At 49.2% G+C, this 21182-nt stretch overlaps 1 protein-coding gene across 3 annotated transcripts in view; it reads right to left on the bottom strand.

Moving 5' to 3' along the window:
- Window positions 1-576: 576 nt before the first annotated feature.
- Ttll1 (tubulin tyrosine ligase like 1) overlaps window positions 577-21182 on the bottom strand; it is a 28896-nt gene continuing 8290 nt past the window's right edge. For all 3 annotated transcript variants that reach the window (XM_045153055.1, XM_045153056.1, XM_004650370.2), the window contains 9 exons: window positions 21015-21131; window positions 18215-18423; window positions 17414-17594; window positions 16459-16593; window positions 15754-15862; window positions 12598-12741; window positions 8869-8955; window positions 4887-5050; window positions 577-2412 (listed from right to left, as the gene is read on the bottom strand). In XM_045153055.1, the coding sequence (XP_045008990.1) occupies window positions 2280-2412; window positions 4887-5050; window positions 8869-8955; window positions 12598-12741; window positions 15754-15862; window positions 16459-16593; window positions 17414-17594; window positions 18215-18423; window positions 21015-21127 (1275 nt within the window). In that variant the 5' untranslated portion in view covers window positions 21128-21131 and the 3' untranslated portion in view covers window positions 577-2279. The remainder of the gene's footprint in view (window positions 2413-4886; window positions 5051-8868; window positions 8956-12597; window positions 12742-15753; window positions 15863-16458; window positions 16594-17413; window positions 17595-18214; window positions 18424-21014; window positions 21132-21182) is intronic.

A 21182-nucleotide genomic window follows, 5' to 3' on the forward strand; every position in this document is an offset into this window, starting at 1 on the left:
CATTGTCACCTCAGACAGTCCCAAAGAGGGTTGGTGCCAGAGACCTGGGCCCGGTGATAAGCAGAGCTGTTTTCCAGCTCAGTTCCTCAGGCTCTGCCCTGACTACTCGCTTCCTCCCTGTGTGTGTTCTGGAGTGTTCAGAGGAAACATCTGCCCCAGAGCATGACATCAACGATGTAACGGCCAATATTTGACACAAGTCCATCTAGCAGGGCCTCATCACACCTAGCAACTGGGCCATTAGCAAACCCTCTTCAACCTGTCCATGAAGGTTGAGGGGTCTCAGTCCTCACTTACAGCCAGCCAGGGACTCCATCCTCCCCAGATCCACTGAGAAGCAAGCTGTCGGAACCAGTGAGGGCCAAGCCAGGGAAGCCGACCAGGAACCACGACACCGCCACACACAGGCACAGGGCCCGAGCCCCACAGCTCCCTGCCCTGGGAGTACGGAAAGCTGGAGTCACATCACGAGGAAGACCAGCGACGCCTGTGGTCGTTATTTATTTATTTATAAAGTTCTTTATTTGAGAGAGAAGCAGACAGAGAATATGAAGATGGGTGCACCAGGGCCTCCAGCCACTGCAAACTCCAGATGCATGTGCCATCTTGTGCATCTGGCTTACATGGATACTGGAAAATCGAACCTCAGTCCTTTGGCTTTGCAGGACAACGCCTTAACTGCTAACCCATCTCTCCAGCCCCAGTCATTATTTCTGAGGCAAATACAACTAGTTCCCATTTTTCAGGGTGAGGCATTTAGGACATAGTTTTGTGACACCGTCCAGGCTAGCCATGAGCCTGTGGTGCTGTCTTGGCCTCCTAAGTGCTTCTATTAACACGTGTGTGCCACCATGCTGGACCCTAGTCCCCATTTTACATCTCAAGGGGAAAAAAATAAGGTTGTGGGGAGTGGGGTCACACGCCTTTAATTCAATCCCAGCATTTGGAGGCAGAAGTAGGACTGCTGTGACAGCCTGAGACTATATAGTGAATTCCATCACCATTAGCCTGGGTGAAATTCTAACTCAAACCCTTCCCCCTTCAAAAAAAAAAAAAGGTCCAAAGAACCCATGGCACAGCATAGATAATAGCTAGTAAATGGCAAAGGTCTGACCCAGAGAATAAACCCTACACTGACTCCCAGCAGCACTGAACCTACCTAGCAAGGAATGTACACAGCGTGGCTCCTAACCAGGCCAGAAGGCAGAATCGCCCACACTGCAGTTTCTTCAGTTGTGCGACACCTCTCGCCTAATACAGCATCACACCTATTTAAAAGGAACTTTCCAAGCCGGGTGTGGTAGCACATGCCTTTAATCCTGGCATTTGGAAGGTAGACCTAGGAGGATCGCCATGAGTTTGAGGCCACATTGAGACTAAATAGTGAATTCCAGGTCAGTTTGGGCTACAGGGAGACCCTGCCTTGAAAAACAAAAACAAAACAAAACAAACAAGGAACTGTCCTTAGTTAGCAGTGAAACATGAAACATTAAACATATGGGCGTATGTGTGCCAAGCACTCAGGTGCCGTGGTGTCTACCCAGTCTAGCACAGCCGGGCACAGCATGCTTTCAAGATAAATTCACGGCCGTAACTAATGCACCAGCCAAGTGTCCAGTGTGACTGTCAGAAAAAGGATTGTGAAAAGAACCCCACTCGCACAGCAGGAGCTACGTCGGCAGAGTCAGGTGGTGTCCCTGTACGCCTCTACGTCCTTGGTGCCCAGGGACGCTCTGTGTCAACACAATCGAGTGGCCTGTCCCTGCTGATGGCTGCCGACAGAGCTGACAAATCCAGATGCTGGCACCACAGAGGCCACCCAGCAGGACTGTCTGTGCTCGTCGGCTGTGCTGTGCAGGCCTCGTCTGGAGACTGAGGTGACAGAGCCAGGTCCCCGGGAGCACTGCAGCAGGGGTCTTGATACATGCCTGTTTTCTCTACAGTCAAGCTAGAACAAAGCCGACATCACTGTCAGGCTACACGCACTGCTTCCCACGGCCGCATCCTCCTGTTTTAACTTGTCTTAACAGATGGGATGATCACTGGAGTGGCTTCGCGCACTGCAGCCGTCCTTGCCTGTGTGATCCGTGAGGCCCTGGCAGGCCTGGTGACACAGACTCCTCCACCTTCCAGAGGGCAGAGGGCCTTCATTCATTTACAGGGCTTGGAAAAGAAGTGCTCTAGAAAAAAGGAATCTCCAAAATAGGTCTTTAGCAGGGCCTGGGGTGAGGAGGGGTTGAGAAGGCCCAGACTGGGGTCTGTTGTCTGCTGCTCACTGGTCACTTCCATGTTGTGAGGACAGATCTTGATGAGTCTCTCGACCGGGACCCCCTGGGCCCAGGGGTTTGGCCAGGGCGACTTCTGAGCTCTCCTCGTTCGGCCCCATCGCCTTGGGCCAGCTCCTCGTCATACCTGGAAGAAAACCATCTCTGGGTTCACAGGGAGCTCAGGGTGACAGGCAGCAGCTGCCGAGCTATGGTACTACAAATGTCACTGGAAAACAGCTAATCCAGCCCCAGGCTCTGGCCACCCCTTGGCTAGATCCCGCCTACTTTCCTGCCCACAGGGGGACTTTGGCAGTCGCAGAACCTGTGAGAACCACCTGGCTAACAACTGTCACTGTGGACAGTCTGCCATGGCCCTGCAGGTGAGATGTTTAATAGGTCCCAGGCAGAATCTGGCAATGACCCTGAAGAAAATATGAATGGGGAACCAGTGAGCCAGCCCAGGGGGTGAGGCAGAAGCCCATGTCTGCAAACCCTGCACACAGTGGTGGGGAGGGACCAACCCCATGCAGACAGGAACCAGCGTCAACGCCTGCAGGAGAGGTCCAAGGCAGGCTGCATGGTCAGGCCTGCCCAGCACTGGAGAACCGACGCGGTGGGCAGGGAACCAGCCCGGACTGCATTCATGTCTGAAGAACCAGACCAGAGCTGTGGCACCCCTGCCAGGCTGTCCCACCCCTCCCACTTATCTGAGGTGCCTGGGAGTGGTGAGACATGCCGTATCTGTGAAGGTCCGGGACCATCTCACCTCAGTTATTTACCATTACCCTCCAACTCAAAACTGGAATGTGGCACAGGTAAGGTTAAAAACAGGCCTTCTGAGCCAGGTGTGGTGGCGCATGCCTTTAATCCCAACACTTGGAAGGCAGAGGTAGTAGGATCGCAGTGAGTTCGAGGCCACCCAGAGATTATATAGTGAATTCCAGGGCTAGAGTGAAACCCTACCTTGATAAATCAATAAAAAAAAAAAAAAGGCCTTCTGAACCAGGCATGGTGGTGGTGCATGCCTTTAATCTCAGTACTTAGGAGGCAAAGGTAGGAGGATCACTGTGAGTTCAAGACCACTCTAAGACTACCTCATGAATTCCAGGTCAGCCTGAGGTAGAGTGTGACCTTACCTCAAAAGACCAAAAAAAAAACCCACCTGGTTATCCTAACCTGGTGCTGGCATGGGCTGTCGGGGCAATGTCACCGCATGGGCACTCCTAACTTCCCAGTGTCACTATGGAGACATGGCCACAGTTCCTCAGATACAACAAAGTTTAACGAAGGATACTCCAGGGACACTGGCTCTTCTGCTAGGGGTGGATTTTGGCCCCTTTCCACAGGACCCATGGCCCTGTCCCCAGGATGGTCTACCCACACTGGATTCCCTACATACTGTTCCATGTCCGCATCAGAAGAGGCTGGAGGGATGCTGCTTGGCAGGCTCTGGGACATCTTAGCACCCCGTTTTTAATTTATTTATTTATTTGAGAGAGAGGTAGAGAGGGAGGATGGATGCATCAGGGCCTCCACTCACTGCCAAGGAATTCCAGATGCATGCGTCCCCTTGTGTATCTGGCTTATGTGGGTCCTGGAATATTGAACCAGGATCTTTTGGCTTTGCAGACAACTGCCTTAACCACTAAACCATCTCTCCAGCCCGCATTTTTTTGTTTGTTTTTGTTTTTTGAGGTAGGGTCTCACCCCGGCCCAGGCTGACTTGGAATTCATTATGGAGTCTCAGGGTGGCCTTGAACTCATGGCAATCCTCCTACCTCTTCCTCCCAAGTGTTGGGATTAAAGGTGTGCACCACCATGCCTGGCCCAATTTTTTTTTTTTAATTAAAGACAGAAAGGGGGTGGGGGAGAAGATGGGTACACCAGGGCCTCTAGCCACTGCAAATGAACTCCAGACGCCACGTACCACCATGTGCATCTGGCTTATGTGGGACCTGGAAAATCGAACCAGGGTCCTTGGGCTTTGCGGGCACATACCTTAACTGCTAAGCCATCTCTCCAGCCCTGGCCAATCCTTTTTACGGCCATCTTCATTCCGTAGTATGAAGAGGCCATGCTTTGGTAAGCCACTGCTTTCCTGACTGGCTGTGGCTCTGTTCCTGGCAGTCGTCACTTTACTGTCCTAAGCCTATTTGTAATCTGGTATGGAAAGCAGCGTTTTTGGAGTACAGGAAACACTCAGAGGTTATGTATGAGAATCACAATGTCCCTTCCCACCATCACACCAACTGCTACTCTGCTCTCTGAGGTGCACAGGCTGAAGCACACACAGCCGTGGTGAGCGCCTCAGGGCTATGCAGCTACACAGGGAGAGCCGGATGTGCCGTGTCAGCAACCCACAGGGGCTACAAGCAGTCAGGCTCCGGCCTGGCACAGTGCCTGGCATGTGGTGAGTGCTTTGTAAATAAATACTTGCCAGGGAGAGAAGACACAGGTTTAGCACCCCAACCACTCTTCTGTCTCCCTGAGAGCTAGCCTTCAACAGCAACATGAACAGAGCACAAAATGCACACAGCAAGCCCACACCTGGGACACCCAGCGTTCGCCTCAGCATGCCTCAGTCTGGGACACAGGACCGCGGCTGTCACGCAAACTTACAAAATTTCATAATTGCCAAGAACTTCCTTTGGGGGGGACTTGTTCCACTTGCAGTCTGGAATCTCGCCGTTAGGGACTGCAATGTTGAGTGTGTCATTAATCAGGTTGTACTTAAGGATCCGATCGTTGGCAGTGCTGGAGGTAAGAGATGGGGAGGCGTTAACCTAGGAGGGAAGAAAGTATACATCCTTCGCTGTGTCTCACGCCTTTGGGACGAAAGCACACACTGTAGAAGACAGTGTGGCTCACACAATCTAGGTATGATAGTTAATCTCTGGTTGTCTACTTGACAGGATTTAGAATCACCGTGGAAACTAATCTCTGGGCATGTCTATGAAAGATTTCTAGATTAGGGTAAATGACGTGGGAGGACCCACCCTAGCCATGAGTGGCACCGTTCAATGAGCTGGGGTTCTGGACTGAATAAAAAGGAGAGCTAGGGCCAGGCATGGTGGCACATGCCTTTGATCCCAGCACTTGGGAGGTGGAGCTAGGGGGATCGCCATGAGTTTGAGGCCACCGTGAGACTACAGAGTGAATTCTAGGTCAGTCTGGGCTAGAGTGAGACCCTACCTTGAAAAACCAAAAAAGGCCAGATGTGGTGGTGCACGCCTTTAATCCCAGCACTTGGGAGGCAGAGGTAGGAGGATTGCCATGAGTTTGAGGCCACCCTGAGACTAGATAGTGAATTCCAGGTCAGCCTGAGCTAGAGCAAGACCCTACCTCGAAAAACCAAACCAAACAAACAAACAAACAAAAAAAGGAGCGCTGGCTGAACACCAGCGTTCACCTCTGCTTCCTCACTGTGGACTGCATGTGATCAGCTGCCTCACACTCCTGCAGCCCCTGCCATGATGGATGGACTGTATGCTGGAAACAAAACTAAACAAAAGCCCTTTCTTAAGTTGCTTTTTTTCGGGGGGGGAGGGGGGTCAAGCATTGGTCACAGCAACAAGAAAGGCAACTAGGCTGGGGAGATGGATCAGCAGTTAAGTAACTTGCCTGCAAGGACCAGGGTCAATTCCCCAGAACCCATGTAAAGCCAGATGCACAAGGTGGGGCATGTGTCTGGAGTTTGTCTGCAGTGGCTAGAGGCTCTGGCATGCCCATTCTCTCTTTATTTGACTCTTCCTTTCTCCCTCTCTCTCTCAAATAAAGAAATAAATAATATTTAAAAAGAGAGCCGGGCATGGTGACACACACCTTTAACTTAACACTTTCTGAGTACCTTGGACAGGAAACCTTTTGCGACCTACTTTTACCAGCTGTTAGGTAAACTATAAATAATAAACACAGGGTTATTATGATCTATAGGTCAGCTTCCACAAATACAAAAACTGGGGCTAGCACACATCACAAACATAATCACAGTGTCTGCTCTACACCATGTATCAGGACTTTTCTAGGATCAGTGACCCAAATAACGTGACCTCACAACAGCGTGGGGTTTTAACACCCTGAGAAAGGAAACAGGATCAAGTATATAAGGAGGTACTTTTCAGCTGAGAGTCCAGCCTTGCCAGGAAAGCATCGTTCTAAGTCAGAGGAGCCTGCCCGCTCCATGCACAGCCTGGCTCTGGCCACTGGCACTGCCAGAAGCCCGTCAGTGACTGGACTGTGTCACTGTGAAGGGGCCCGCAGCCTCCAGTCATGGCCCATCTGCTCTTGTTTTAGGCTGTTTTTATTTATTTGTTTTATTTTTTGAGGTAGAATGGCATTTTAAAGCCCAGACTGGCCTGGAACTCACTATTTAAATTCATAGTCAAGCTGAGTGTGGTGGTGCACACCTTTAACCCCAGCACTGCGGAGGCAGAGGATCACCCTGAGTTTGAGGCCACCCTGAGACTACATAGTGAATTTCAGGTCAGCCTGGGCTAGAGCGAGACCCTACCTCAAAAAAAAAAAAAAACCCACAAAAAAACTAAATAAATTCCTGGTCATTCTCCTGTCTCCACCAAAGGGCATGGCTTACAGGCAGGCGTGGGCTGCCGTGCCCAGCTTAGGCAGCTCTGGCCTGGCTGGCTGCTGCATGCTGTAGGTCAGGGCAGCAAACCCGTGAACGGTTCAGTCTCCTCATAGTGAAGAAGCCTCTCTGGCTGCGAGGAGCGAAACTCATGTAGAGGGCGTCAAAGAACGCCGCCACCCTTAGAACTGCTACCGCAGGGACTGGGGACAGCTCTGGGATTGAAGGCACTTGCTCCACAAGCCTGCCAACGAGAGTTTGGATTCCCAGTACCCACACCAGGGCAGAGGTAAAACTAGCACATGGAGAGAGGGCTGGAGAGATGGCTCAGCAGTTAAAAGGCTTGCTTGCAAAGCCTAACAGCCTGGGTTTGATTCACCAGTACTGACGTAGAGCCATAGGCACAAAGTGGCACATGTGTCTAGAGCTTGTTTGCAATGTTAGGAGGGGCCCTGGTGTGCCCATTCTCTCTCTCAAATACAGTCATAAAAAGAGAGAGAGAGAATGGGCATGCCAGGGCCACCAGCCACTGCAAACGAACTCCAGATACATGTGCCCCCTTGTGCGTCTAGCTAATGTGGGTCCTGGGGAATATAACCTGGGTCCTTTGGCTTTGGGCTTTGCAGGCAAATGCCTTAACCACTGAGCCATCTCTCCAGCCCCCCTCCTTTTTATAAGGAGCACATGGAAGCCAGGCATTGATCCTAGCTTTAAAGTGCTTTAATCCTAGCACCTGGGAGGCTGAGGTAGTAAGATCACCATCAGTTCAAGACTACACTGGAGCTACAAACTGAGTTCCAAGTTTAGCCTGGACTGGAGTGAGACCCTGCCTTGAAAACAAACAATCAAAATAAACCAGCACAAGGGTCTGCAATCCCACACAACTATGACAATGGGAGGTGGAGTCAGGAGAATCCAGAAGCTCACAGGCTAGCTATTCTGGCTTTGGGGCGGGGAAGGAGGAGGAAGGGAAAGAGACTGTCTCAAGACAAGGTAGAAACAGAAGACCAGCACCCTGCCAGGGGTTGTCCTATGACCTCTACATGTGTGCCACGGTACATGTCACCCATACACAATCATCATCATCATCATCCACACTCACACACAAAGTCCACAAATAAAAGGATTTCTAAGCCGGGCGTGGTGGCGCATGCCTTTAATCCCAGCACCACACGGGAGGCAGAGGTAGGTGGATCACCGTGAGTTCAAGGCCACCCTGAGACTCCATAATGAATTCCAGGTCAGTCTGGGCTAGAGTGAGACCCTACCTTGAAAAACCAAAAAAAAAAAAAAAAAAAAAAAAAGGATTTCCAGGGCTAGAGAGATGGCTTAGTGGGTAAGGCACTTGCCTGCAAAGCCAAAGGACCCAGGTTCAATTCCCCAGAACCCACATAAGCCAGACACACAAGACAGTACATGTGTCTAGAGTGGGTCGGCAATGGCTGCAGGCCCTGGAACACCCATTCTCTCTCTAGCTGTCTTTCTTTCTCAAATAAATAAATTTTTTTTTTTCGAGGTAGGGTCTCACTATATCCCAGACTGACCTGGAATTGACTCTGTAGTCTTAGGGCACCCTCAAACTTATGACAATCCTCCTACCTCTGCCTCCCAAGTGCTGGGAGTAAAGGCACATGCCACCACGCCCAGCTTGAAATAAATATTTTTTAAAAGTATTTTAAAAAAAAGATTTCCAGTATGACATTGCCGGTCAAGGGCTTCAGGGCTTGTGAGCACCTTCCTGGATGAGAGCTTAGGCCTGGCAAGGACAGAGCAGGCCTGAGACAGGCTATGGGGCCGAGGGAGCACACATCAGCCTGAAAGCTCCTAGAGACTGGGCCATCCCAGCCACCCGGCCCAACTGAGATGGACTGCAGTCCCTTCCCTGCGACTGGGCTTAGGGAGCTGAGAGGTCTTCCCGTCTGGCCCGAGGACCTCTTGGCAGGAGCCCAATCCAGGCAGAAGCACAGGAGGAGGAGGAGGAGGGGAAGTGGGGGCACCAGGTACAGGCTGGTGACTCACCTCGATGAGCCAGGGCTTCAGCTTATCGTCGATGATGATGTCGTAACCGTAGCACTCAAAGCAGTGCTTGTCATTGTTCATCACGGGCTGGAGAGAGAGGGAGAGCGGGTTATACAGCCGGGGCTGAGGGCCTGGTGGAGAGCAATACCTCAGGGCCAGCAGGCCTCCCACATGCCTGATCTCCAGTAACCCAGGCTTCACCTTCTTCCTCTCTCTCTTCCTGGCCTCAGAAACAGACCTTCCCTCTACCCAAAAGAAAGACTGACTGGTACAGTCAAGATGTCATAGTGTCCCCACACCAACACCTGTCACTGTGACACTGTCCCCAGAGTGTACACAGACCACCTCCAAGCGTAGGAACTTATGGGGGCCTGTGCAGCCTTCTCTCATTCTCTCCTCCACCCCGCCCACTGACACACACACTGCCCACCAGGCTACCTGTCACCCTTCCTGACCCTGTGGAACCATAAGATGACAAACCTCGGTATCCAGTGATAAAAGTAAACCTGCTTACTTAGTTTCTGAACTCCCTTTGTAATTTCATTTCCATTTTACCTAAATGCGCCTTAGGCAAATTGCTCTTCAAATGCTTTATAAAACACACACACACTCAACTGCAGTGTGGTGACACACACCTTTAATCCTAGCACTCAAGAGGCCAAGGTAGGAGGATCACTATGAGTTCAAGGCCAGCTTGAGACTATCTAGTGAATTCCAGGTTAGCCTGGGCTACACTGAGATCCTACCTTGGAAAAAAACAAACAAATAAAAATAGGCTGGAGGGATGGCTCAGCGGTTAAGGTGTTATCCTGCAGAGCCAAAGGACCCAGGTTCAATTCCCCAGGACCCACGTAAGCCAGATGCACAAGCTGACTGTTGCAGTCAAGTTTGCATTGCTGGTAGATATCATCCAACTAAAAGCAGCTTGTGGAAAAAAGAAGTTTATTTTGGCTTACAGGCTCGAGGAGAAGCTCCATGATGGCAGGGGAAAACATCAACCCCTGGCCAACATAAGGTGGACCATAGCAACAGGAGAGTGTGCCAAACACTGGCATGGGGAAACTGGCTATAACACCCATAAGCCCGCCCCCAACAATAAACTGCCCCCAGGAAGTGTCAATTCCCAAATCTCCATCAGCTGGGAACGTAGCATTCAGAACACCTAAATTTATAGGGGACACCTGAATCAGGGACACCTGAATCAAACCATCACAGTGACACATGCAACTGGAGTTCGTTTGCAGTGGCTAGAGGCCCTGGTGCACCCATTCTCTCTCTCTCTCTCTCTCTTTCTGTCTCTAATAAAATTTAAAAAAATAGGGCTGGAGAGATGGATCAGAGGTTACTGCCTGGGTTCAATTCTCCAGTACCCACACAGACCTGGATATACAGGGTAGCACATGCATCTGGAGTTCATTTGCAGGGCGCAGAGGCCCTGGTATGTCTCTTCTCTCTCTCACTCACTCTGTTCACAAATAAATAAATACTTAAAAAAAAAAAAAAGCCAGGCGTGGTGGTACACGTCTTTAATCTAGCACTTGGGAAACAAAGGTAGAAGGTCACCGTGACACTACAGAGTGAATTTCAGGTCAGCCTGGGCTACAGTGAGACCCTACCTCGAAAATACAAAACAAAACAAAGCAAAAACATGTTTTAAAAAACTGCTAGGACCACAGCAGAAAAAAAGGGGTGATCAATAAATTTAAGAAGTTAATCTTCCACTAAATAGTTCTTCCCCATAACTTTATAATGTACTATTAGTTACGACATTTTGGCAGTGCTTTGAATGGGTGTTGAAATCTGTCTTTGCCTGCCTAGTCAAACTCCTGCTAATAGTGATGCTAAATAATTTGGCAAAGAGTTGGTACAGTAGTATTCAGGTGTGTCTACCTTTTCTAATAGCTTATATAGCTTCAGCAATGTGAACTCAATTTTAAAAACTCCAATAGTTCTCTGCTGTCTTTTTTATGTATGGTACTTTAAATGAGATTTGGGTGCATCATAACAATTCTAAATTAAGTATGACATTTTATTTACAATGCTGCAATAGTTTATTGTGGAATATTGTAGTTCAAAACTACAGTGATGTGAGCTAGTTAAAGGCAACAGTTGAGATGATATTAGTGACACTCAGAAGTATGACAAGTGTGTAACAATCAGTTTTTTAGAATACAGGAACTCTCCTTAGTAACCAGGGAAGCAGCCAAGTACTGTTGGCTCAGCTGCTGAAGATGCCAATTGATGAACTAGAGACTAATATATGTCCTAATTCCCTAATAATTGTTTCCTAAGTGTTGTAGCTTATTTTTGAATGACATGACAGCATCTTTCTGGTTGTATATGGCCTGTTTCCATAATGTTTTGAGTAGTGTTTGTTGTGAGCATTGATGCCTGTAACACCAAGCTAAACCCATGTTTGGATATGTTTCCTTTCCTTAAATGACCTTGCCTTGTCCAATAAATAAATGATTGTCTCACCCCGGTTTTGGCAGTGTTTTTTGTTTGTTTTTGCCTTTTAATCTTATTACTTCTGGTTCTGTCTTCCCAAAAATGTGAGTGAATTTTATGAATGTGATTTTTCTAGTGTGATGTTATTTTTTCTAAATTAAATGGATACTTTAATTGTAAAAAATAAGAAAAAAAAACTGCTAGTGTTAGGGAGATGTCTCAGGTTAAGGCATTTGCCCGCAAAGCCTAAGGATCCAGGTTCAATTCCCCCATATCAATGAGAGTCAGATGCAATAAGGTGGCCCACGTCTCTGGAGTTCATTTGCAGTGGCTGGAGGCCCTGGTGCCGCCATTTTCTCTATCTGCCTCTTCCTCCCTTCTTCCTTTTCTCCTTCCCTCCCTTCCTCCCTAACCCCTCAAATAAATAAATAAATAAATAATTTTTAAAATGCTTTTGTAAAGCTGGGCGTGGTGGTGCACACCTTTAATCCCAGCACTTGGGAGGCAGAGGTAGGAGGATCACTGAGTTTGAGGCCACCCTGAGACTACATAGTGAATTCCAGGTCAGCCTGGGCTAGAGCGAGACCCTACCTCAAAAAACCAACACCCCCCCAAATATATTTATTTATTTAAAACAAACTGTTGATTATCTAGATCCCCACCTCCCCTCGCCCTCCTCTGGGGGGCACGCCTGCACTGGACATTCTGTCTCCTCCAAGAGAGGTGAGCAGCCCTCAGCGGGCTCTAGAGCCCCAGCAGTGGGCACACGGGCTGCTTAACAAAACCCTCCACCTGAAGTGGAGTCATCTGCAGAGACGCAGCCTGAAGGGGGACAGCGGGGCTTGCTGCTGTTTCCTCCAGCAACTCCGCGGGCTGACATTTGCTCTGAATGCCTGGTGTCCAGATGCCGGCAGCGCACGCGTCCTGTGCGGGGCAGAGCTGCCAAGCCGCCATCTCCAGCGCTCTCACACACTGGCCCTGCCTCAAGTCCTGGCTCTCAGTCTCTCAGCCCCACAGAGCCATCTCATGGGTCTTGGACTCAGGACCCCCAGGTCATGCCACACACAGGCCCCTCTCACACACTGGTTTCCTTGTCTGCCTCCAGTGCGTATTCCCTATAGGCAGCACACCAGGGAAAACCAGGGTGACTAAGTTAGCTAAGGGAATAAAAACTAAGTAAATTCCTGCAAAGGCCTTCAGATCCTAGAAATCCACCAGCTTCACTTGAGCCAGTGTGCTGCCCTCTCCTGCACTCGTGACCATCCCCCTGCCTGCACTCACCGCCACAGCCTTGAGGGACTGCACGATGATCCAGTGGATCTCGTCAAAGAGCCTGGTGGTCACCTCCCTGCCGCGCGTGCTCTCCAGGTAGAGCCGCAGGTTGCTCACGGTCCACTTGCCCCCGTGGATGTGGTTGTAGTCCTCCTGCGAGGGAAGAGGAGGCCCGGCTGTCTTCACGCATGCGCCCTGACACCAAGACCGACACCACTGCCCGGGCAGGTCTGTGCCCAGTCCTGGATGCGCACTTTCAGGTGTGCAACTCTCTGAGAGCCTTGTAATTTTTATACTCAGTAGCCCACACTGTGAAGGGCCGCCTAAGTCTCCTCGCCAGACCACGGCACTCATTCCTCCAGTGAGTGCAGACACCTACCCTGGCATTGCCCTAGGTCAAAGTGACTGCCTAGTCTGAGGTTTCACCCCTGCCCTGGGAAAGCCAGGGTCCTTCCACTAACAGAGGCTGTGGTGCCCCTCTGTCCAGGACAGCTCTCCAGGGCACCCCAGCTCCACAGTGCCATCTGGGGTCATCTGAGGTCTCTGCCATGGCCCATCCTCAGGGGGTCCTACTGGCTTCCCTCTGTGGCAGGTCCTGATAATGGGTCCCAATAATTAATTCCCTGATCCTGCTCACTGATCTCTGCCCACAGGTGGGCCCAAGGTACACCTGTGCTTATTCTCCAGATGCAAAGTAGCAACCACACAGGCAGTTCTCTAACTCTCTTCCTGTACCACCACTGTCAACCTAATGCCAGCTCCTTTTTTTTTCAACTTTTTTTTTTTCCTGAGGTAGGGTCTCACTGTAGCCCAGGCTGTCCTGGAACTCACTTTGTAGTCCCAGGTTGGTCTCGAACTCATACTGATCCTCCTACCTCTGCCTCCTGAGTACTGTAATTAAATATGTGTGCTACCACACCAGACTCAACATTTTTCCTATTTCCCTACCCTTACAAATAACTTTCCACAAACTACTTGGCTTTTAAGTCACAGGCTAGAAAATACCCAAGGAAATCAGAACACCATCCATATGACCAAGATTTATTATTATTATTATTATTATTTTTGGTTTTTCAAGGTTTTTCTCATAGTGTCCCAGGCTGACTTGAAATTAACTATGTAGTCTCAAGGTGGCCTCCAACTCATGGCAATCCTCCTACCTCTGCCTCCTGAGTGCTGGGATTAAAGACGTACACCACCACACCTGGCTCAGGATTTCATCACTAAAGTAGAAAGTTAAGAAACAAAACTACTGTCTCAAAGCAAACATCATCTTAACATAAAAGTAGAATTAACTATAGTCTTTAAAAATGTCTTCTCAGGGCTGGAGAGGTGTCATAGTGGTTAAGGTACTTGCCTGCAAAGACAAAGGACTCAGATGTACAGGTAGCACAAGCATCTGAAGTTCACTGGCAATGGCTAGAGGCCCTGGCACGCCCAATCTCTCTTTCTCTCAAATAAATAAACAAATAAAATGTATTTTTAAAATGCCTTCTCAGGGCTGGAGAGATGGCTTAACAGTTAAGGTGCTTGCCTGCTAAGCCAAAGGACCCAGGTTTGAGTCCCCAGTACTCATGTAAAGCCAGATGCACAAGGTGGCGCATGTGTCTAGTTTTTTTTGTTTGTTTGTTTCAGTGGCTAGGGTCCCTAGCATGACCATTCTATCTCTCAAATAAATAAATAAAATAAATTTTAAAAATATTTTACTTATTTACTTATTTGAGAGAGAGACATATACATACATACACAGAGGGAGAGAGAATAGGCGCACAAGGGCCTCTACCCACTGTAGACAAACTCCAGATGCATAAGCCACCTTGTGCATCTGGCTTAAATGGACACTGGGGACTCAAACTTGGGTCCTTAGGCTTTACAGGCAAGCACCTTAATGGCTAAGCTACCTCTCCAGCCCAAATTTTTTTTTATTTTTTTTAAGTTAACTGTATCATTTGCTTGTATGTTTATTTTTAATATGTTTTGTTCATTTTTATTTATTTATTTGAGAGTGACAGAGAGAGAGAGAGAGAGAGAGAGAAAGAGAGAGAATGGGTGCACCAGGGCCTCTAGCCACTGCAAACGAACTCCAGACGTGTGTGCCCCCTTGTGCATCTGGCTAACATGGGTCTTGGGGAATGGAGCCTCGAACCAGGGTCCTTAGGCTTCACAGGCAAGCAACTAACTGCTAAGCCATCTCTCCAGTCCAAATTAAATATTTTTAACCCAGGTTCCCAGTTCTGTTCCCCCCCCCCGCCAATTCTTAACTTTGTACTTTTGAAATGAAATCCTGAGCCTTGTGTGGTGGCACATGCCTTTAATCTCAGCACTCAAGAGGCAGAGGTAGGGGGATTGCCCTGTGTTTGAGGCCAATCAGAGACTACATAGTGAATTCTAGGTCAGTCTGGGCTAGAGTGAAACCCTACCTCGAAAAAAAAAAGGGGGGGCTGGAGAGATGGCTTAGCAGTTAACGCATTTGCCTAAGAGGCCTAAGGACCCAGGTTCAATTCCCCAGTACCCATGTAAGCCAGATGCACTTGGGCGCATGCATCTGGAGTTGTTTGCAGTAGCTGAAGGCCCTGGCAGACCATTCTCTCTCTTCAAATAAATAAACTAATTAAATATACTTTAAAAAAAATTTAATGCCTTCTCAGGGCTGAAGAAATAAATGGCTTAGTGGTTAAGGTGCTTGGCCTGCAAAACCTAAGGACCTGAGTTTGATTCCTGAAGACCCACACAAAGCCAGGCACATGTGTCTGGAGTTTGCTTACAATGGCTAGAGGCCTTGGTTTTCCCGTTCTCATTCTCTGTCCCCCTTTGTGAATAAGTAAAATTTTTAAACAGTAAAATAGAGCTGGGAAAGCAGCTCAGTGGTAGAGTGCTTACCCAGCATGCAGGCCCAGCGTAACCCATTACAACAAAGGAGACAGGCTCTATTTGTCAAACACTGACCTGACCTGTCCAAGATCACAGAGCTGCAATGGTGGCCTTGTCCCTCTGTCCATGCCCAACTTCTACGCACACACACGGCCTGTGACTCTCAGCCCCTTTGTGCCCAGGCCACAAACCTTTGAACACCACTCCCGTACCATTTCCATCCTTCCTTGCAAAACTAGAAAAGATAGAAATTGACAAAGCCGTCCATTTCCCTCTACATCAGGAGACACTCACTCCGTGCTTCTGGATGGCCACATTGGTGAGGTGGACGAACATGTTGTCTAGCTCACTGGTGCTCGGGGTGTACTTCACTGTGCAAAACCGGCAAAACCCAAGCTTATACCTAGGAGGGAATTCAACTGAGTCACTGCGGAGACACAGGAGAAAATATGCCACTTTGCTCTCTAAAAAGAGCAGCATTTTTTCTTTAAATACTTTTAGTTGCTTTGGTTTCTCAGACAAGGTCTCACTATGTAACTCAGGCTGGCCTTGGACTCACAATCTCCATCTCTGCCTCCTGAATGTTGGGATTACAAGTGTCCATTACCACAACCAGGTGACTTTAAATGTCCAAAACTGTACTGTTTGTACTGTAAGACTCACGTTAGCTTTGAGGTCAACGGCTCTCATTTTCTCGGGACCTACCCTGAGGCAGGCACCGAACATTCACTGTTCTATCAAATCATTAAGCCTCAGAGGCACTGAGAAGTGAGCCGTGCTAAGGAAAAACACAATCTTCAAAGCTGAGTGTGGTGGCACATGCCTTTAATCCCAGCACTCAGGAGGCAGAGGTAGGAGGTAGGAGGATCGCTGTGAGTTCAAGGCCACTCTGAGACTACACAGTGAATTCCAGGTCAGTCTGGACCTCAAAAAACAAAACAAAAACACCCACCCACACACAAAATCTTCAGAATGGAAGCAAAGCCCCAGGGCTCTCACATGTAGCAGCGAAGCGGGCGATATGTGGACACCAGGACATACAAGCGCAGGTCGAACTTCCGCCCACCAATGAGCAGCGGGTTATTGATGTAGAGGGAGATCACATACGCTTCTTTTGTGGATTGAGTCATAAACCTGCACACATAACAGACAGTCGAATTAGATTTATTTATTTATTTATTTTGGTTTTTCAAAGTAAGGTCTCCTTTCTAGGCCACACTGACCTGGAATTCACTATGTAGTCTCAGGCTGGTCTCAAAGCCACAGTGATCCTCCTACCTCTGCCTCCCTCCTGAATGCTGTGATTAAAGGCGTGGGCCACATGCTCTGGAGCACGGACCTCACTGCCTCAACTTCTGTGCCCGCCTCACACCAGCTTGGAAATAGAGTAACGAAGTCACCTTTCTGTGACCTACACCATGTCCCTCATGGCTCACTGTGGGGAAAGCACGTGATAATCATGATACTGTAGCCACGGAGTCCTGTTAAGGTGCTACAAGACATCAGTGGTTAAGGCACTTGCCTGCAAAGCCTAATGACCTAGGTTCAATTCCCCAGTTCCTATGTAGAGCCAGATGTTAATTTGCAGCAACTGGAGGTCCTGGTGTGCCCATTCTATTTCTGTCTCTCTCTGCTTGCAAATAAATGAATAAAGAAAAATTTTTAAAAGATGCTACAAGCTGGGTGTGGTGGCATGCACCTTTAATCCCAGCAGTCAGGTGGCAAAGGTTGGAGGATTGCCATGAGTTTGAGGCCACCCTGAGACTACATAGTGAATTCCAGGTCAGCCTGGGCTAGAATGAGACCCTACCTCAAAAAAAAAAAAAAAAAAAAAAAGCTACAAGACAAAGCTGTAGAGGCAGCAAGGGATACCACACAGCCAGTAGCCAACTACAGGACAGCAGGATGCTGCCGACCAGAACCTTGCATATGGAGCGGGGTCTGTCGTACTTACGAGGATGTCTTGCTGTCCCGAGACCACTTTTTGACCTGCGAGAGCTTGTTGATGAGGAAGATGCCCCTGCCCTGGGCTTTGCCGCACGGCTTCATGATCCAGGTGCTGGACGGGCTCTTCCTGAACTCCTCCACGAACAGGTTGTAGTCCGCAGGCAGCATGTAGGTGACGGGGACAAAGTCTGAGAGGGGAAGACACGCAGCGCCGGTGAGCAGCTCACCCACCTGGCAGAAAAGCGTCACCACGGCGGGTCAGCACCTGCCCACCCCGCCAGCCCCAGCCACAGAAGGACTGTCGCTATCCGACCTCTACAGAGCTCTGTGTGCTCCAAACTTCACAAACACACTTCACCTCAACCCTGCAGCAAGATTCGAGCTGCCCGGTTACTGTTCCCACTTAGCAGATGGGGACGCCAGAGTCAGAGAGGTCAGTGCTAAGGTTCTGTCCAGGTACGGGAAGTGACTGAACTACCCATCCGTACACCTCTGACCACCAGGTGGGTCAGGAACACACATCCTCTCCAGTGTGGTTCTGGAAGGTGGTGCCCAAGTGGGCACTGGGCACAGCCTAGGCTCACATAAAGCTTGTCCCTAGCATTTACTTGGTGACAGAAACTCAGATTGCAAATCCAGCCCTGCCCTGTCCACTCACCTGGGGATGCCTTAAGTTAAAGCAGGCGCCCACAGAATCTGCCCCAGCCCATGTACATGGCAAAGCCAGCCACGGAGGCCACGGCCTTGACCCCCAGAAGTGAAAAGTTCAGGTGTGCTTTAGGACCTGTGGCCAAGGGGAGGAACCAACCCAGATAGAGGTATTTTCCATTCTCGTCTTTTTCTGCCAGAGGACTCCCCTCCTTCTCCAGCTCCTTCCTGTATCTCCGGATGTTCTTCACCATCAGGTCCTTGCGGGTCAGTTCGTAGTGGTTGGGGAAGTGGTTGACTATTTGGTCGTCGGAGAGCCGGTACCCAGTTTCCACACTGAACACGTTTCGGATGGTTTGCACACTCATCCTGAAACACAAAGAGCGCAGAAGAGATGAGGGCACAGAGCCGTGTGTGAGCGTGCATATCCTCGCACTCCCATAAGCCTGGGGACTTATCCCGACCAGCCACCAGCCGAACCCGGGGCTGCGGCACAGGATGTGTCCAGGACTGCTGTGACCTGGCTGGACGAGGGCAGGTGCGCCTCTGACGCCGTACCTTGACTCTTTCAGTATCTGACCCCAAATACAGTGCAGTGACTATTCGCTGACCAGTGGTCACACTGCTAACAGACCCTTCCAGACCCTGACTTTAGGAGGATCGTTTACATGGCATTGGCTCCTCACTTCAGAAAAGACACCCTAAATGCCAATATCACGGGGTTAGGTGAGGACCACGAGTTAGCCCATCACGTGCTGGAGCACTCAGGAAGGGGATGACAGCAGAGGCAGAATGGAGTCCTTTGCCTAACGCTGGGTATTACGTGTCAGGCAGGTGCTGTACCACCGAGCTACACTCCAGCACAGAAATGGATTCCTCCTACTGCTCGAACAAAGCCTCTGTCCTGCCACACCCAAGTCCTCTTCAGCCAGGGGGGCAGAAAGATGTGTGCAGAAAGGGCCGACAGCTACAAGGGAGGCCTGCTATTCACAAAACCAAGCAGCTTGTCCTGCGACCTCTCTGTGGACCCTATCCTCCTCAATCCTGCCCCATCCTGCAGAGTGAGCCTAAGGAGCTGCCTAGAGTACCCACAGGGATTCTCTAATGCCATTACAGTTAGAATAGGGATCTTTGGCTGTAGGCATGGCTTAGTGATTAAGACACTTGCCTGCAAAGCCAAAGGACCTAGGTTTGATTCCCAAGGACCCACATAAACCAGATGCACAAGGTGGCTCATGCATCTGGAGTTTGTTTGCAGTGGCTAGAGGCCCTGGTGTGCTCATTTTCTCTTTCTCTCTCTCTCCCCCCGCCCCTTTGTCTCTGTCAAATAAATATATATAGATTTTTCGAGGTAGAGTCTCACTCTAGCCCAGACTGACCTGAAATTCACTGTGTATTCTCCGGGTGGGCTCAAAATCACGGCAATCCTCCTACCTCTACCTCCTGAGTGCTGGGATTAAAGGTGTGTGCCACCATGCCTAGCTTACAAATAAACTTTAAAAAAAAAAAAAAAAAGAATAAAGATACTCTAGGCCAGATGTGGTGGTACATGCCTTTAATCCCAGTACTCGGGAGGCAGAAGTAGGAGGATCACCATGAGTTTGAGGGCACCCTGAGAATACATAGTGAATTCCAGGTCAGCCTGAGCTAGAGTGAAACCCTACCTTGAAAAAACAGATAAACAAAAAAAGAATAAAGGGACTCTGTTTCAATGTTCTGTCATGAGAAAGTTCAGCCACACAGAACATGAAACCCTAGGGCCCAGAGGCCTCACCCTGGCTGGGTCCACACGGCACTGCTTATTTGGAAGCAATTCTCAGATAATGCAAAACTTTCTAGCACTTAGGGATTCCCCTTTTTAAAAATATTTTATTTTTACTTATTTATTTGACAGAGAAAGAAGGAGAGGAGGAGAGAGAGAATGGGCATGCCAGGGCCTCCAGCCAAAGCAAACGAACTCCAGATGTGTGTGCCCCCTTGTGCATCTGGCTAATGTGGGTCCTGGGGAATCAAACCAGGGTCTTTGGCTTTGCAGGCAAATGCCTTAACTGCTAAGTCATTCCTCCAGCCCAGGGATTTCCTTTTTTGTATTATACGATAGCTTGTCTTGTGTTATTATAACAACTAAACAAAGAAGCAGTAATTTTTTTTAAGACAGGATTCCATGTAGTCCAGGCTGCTTCATATTTTCTAAGTAGCTAAGGATGACCTTGAACTGTTGTTTTTTTCCCCCCTTTGGTTTTGTTTGTTTTTTTTAAGGCAGGGTCTCTCTCTAGTCCAGGCTGATCTGGAACTCACTCTGTAGTCCCAGGCTGGTCTCAAACTCACAACAATCTTCCTGCCACTGTCTCCTGAGTGCTGGGCATGTGCCAACACACCTGGGGGCCTTGAATTTTTGATCCTCTTGCTTCCACCTCCCAAGTACTGGGATTACAGGTGCACCCCCGCACACCTAGTTTATGTGGTACTAGGAATTGAACCTGGAGCTTCATGCACGCTAGGCAAGCGCTCTGCCAAGTGAGCTGTACCCCAGCCCAGGAGCAGTAAGTGTGTGAGAGGTGTGTGTCTCTGTGTGAGTGCAGGTGTACGTGTGCTTCCAGGTCGCTCTGTCACCTTCTACCTCCTTAGAGGCAAGGCCTCTTGTGCTCTCTGTTGTTCACTACTGCACTCACCCACAAGCTTCTGAGTGCTCGTGAAATTCTATCCCCAGCCTACATGGGCGTCTACCTCAAAAACAAACAAACAAAAAAACCAAAACCAGCCGGGTGTGGTGACGCATGCCTTTAATCCTAGAGGCAGAGGTAGGAAGATTGTTGTGAGTTCAAAGCCACCCTGAGACTACACAGTGAATTCCAGGTCAGAATGGGCTAGAGTGAGACCCTACCCCGAAAAAAACAAAACAACAGCAACAAAAAAATGAACAAACAAAAACTCTATAAAATTCAGCTTTTTATCTTTACCAGTAAAAGTTCCAATCCTCATTTTCCGTCACTTGGACCCACCCTCTCTTCTCAAAGTTATTGATCAACACAGACTTCTCGATGTCAGTGACCCATTTCACCTTTCCTGCCATGGTCCTGAAAGAGAGAGAGGGTCATTATGCTCTGAAAGTTCACTAGCAGCAAATG

Source organism: Jaculus jaculus, chromosome 6 (assembly GCF_020740685.1).
Source record: "Jaculus jaculus isolate mJacJac1 chromosome 6, mJacJac1.mat.Y.cur, whole genome shotgun sequence".
Classification (NCBI taxonomy): Eukaryota; Metazoa; Chordata; class Mammalia; order Rodentia; family Dipodidae; genus Jaculus; species Jaculus jaculus.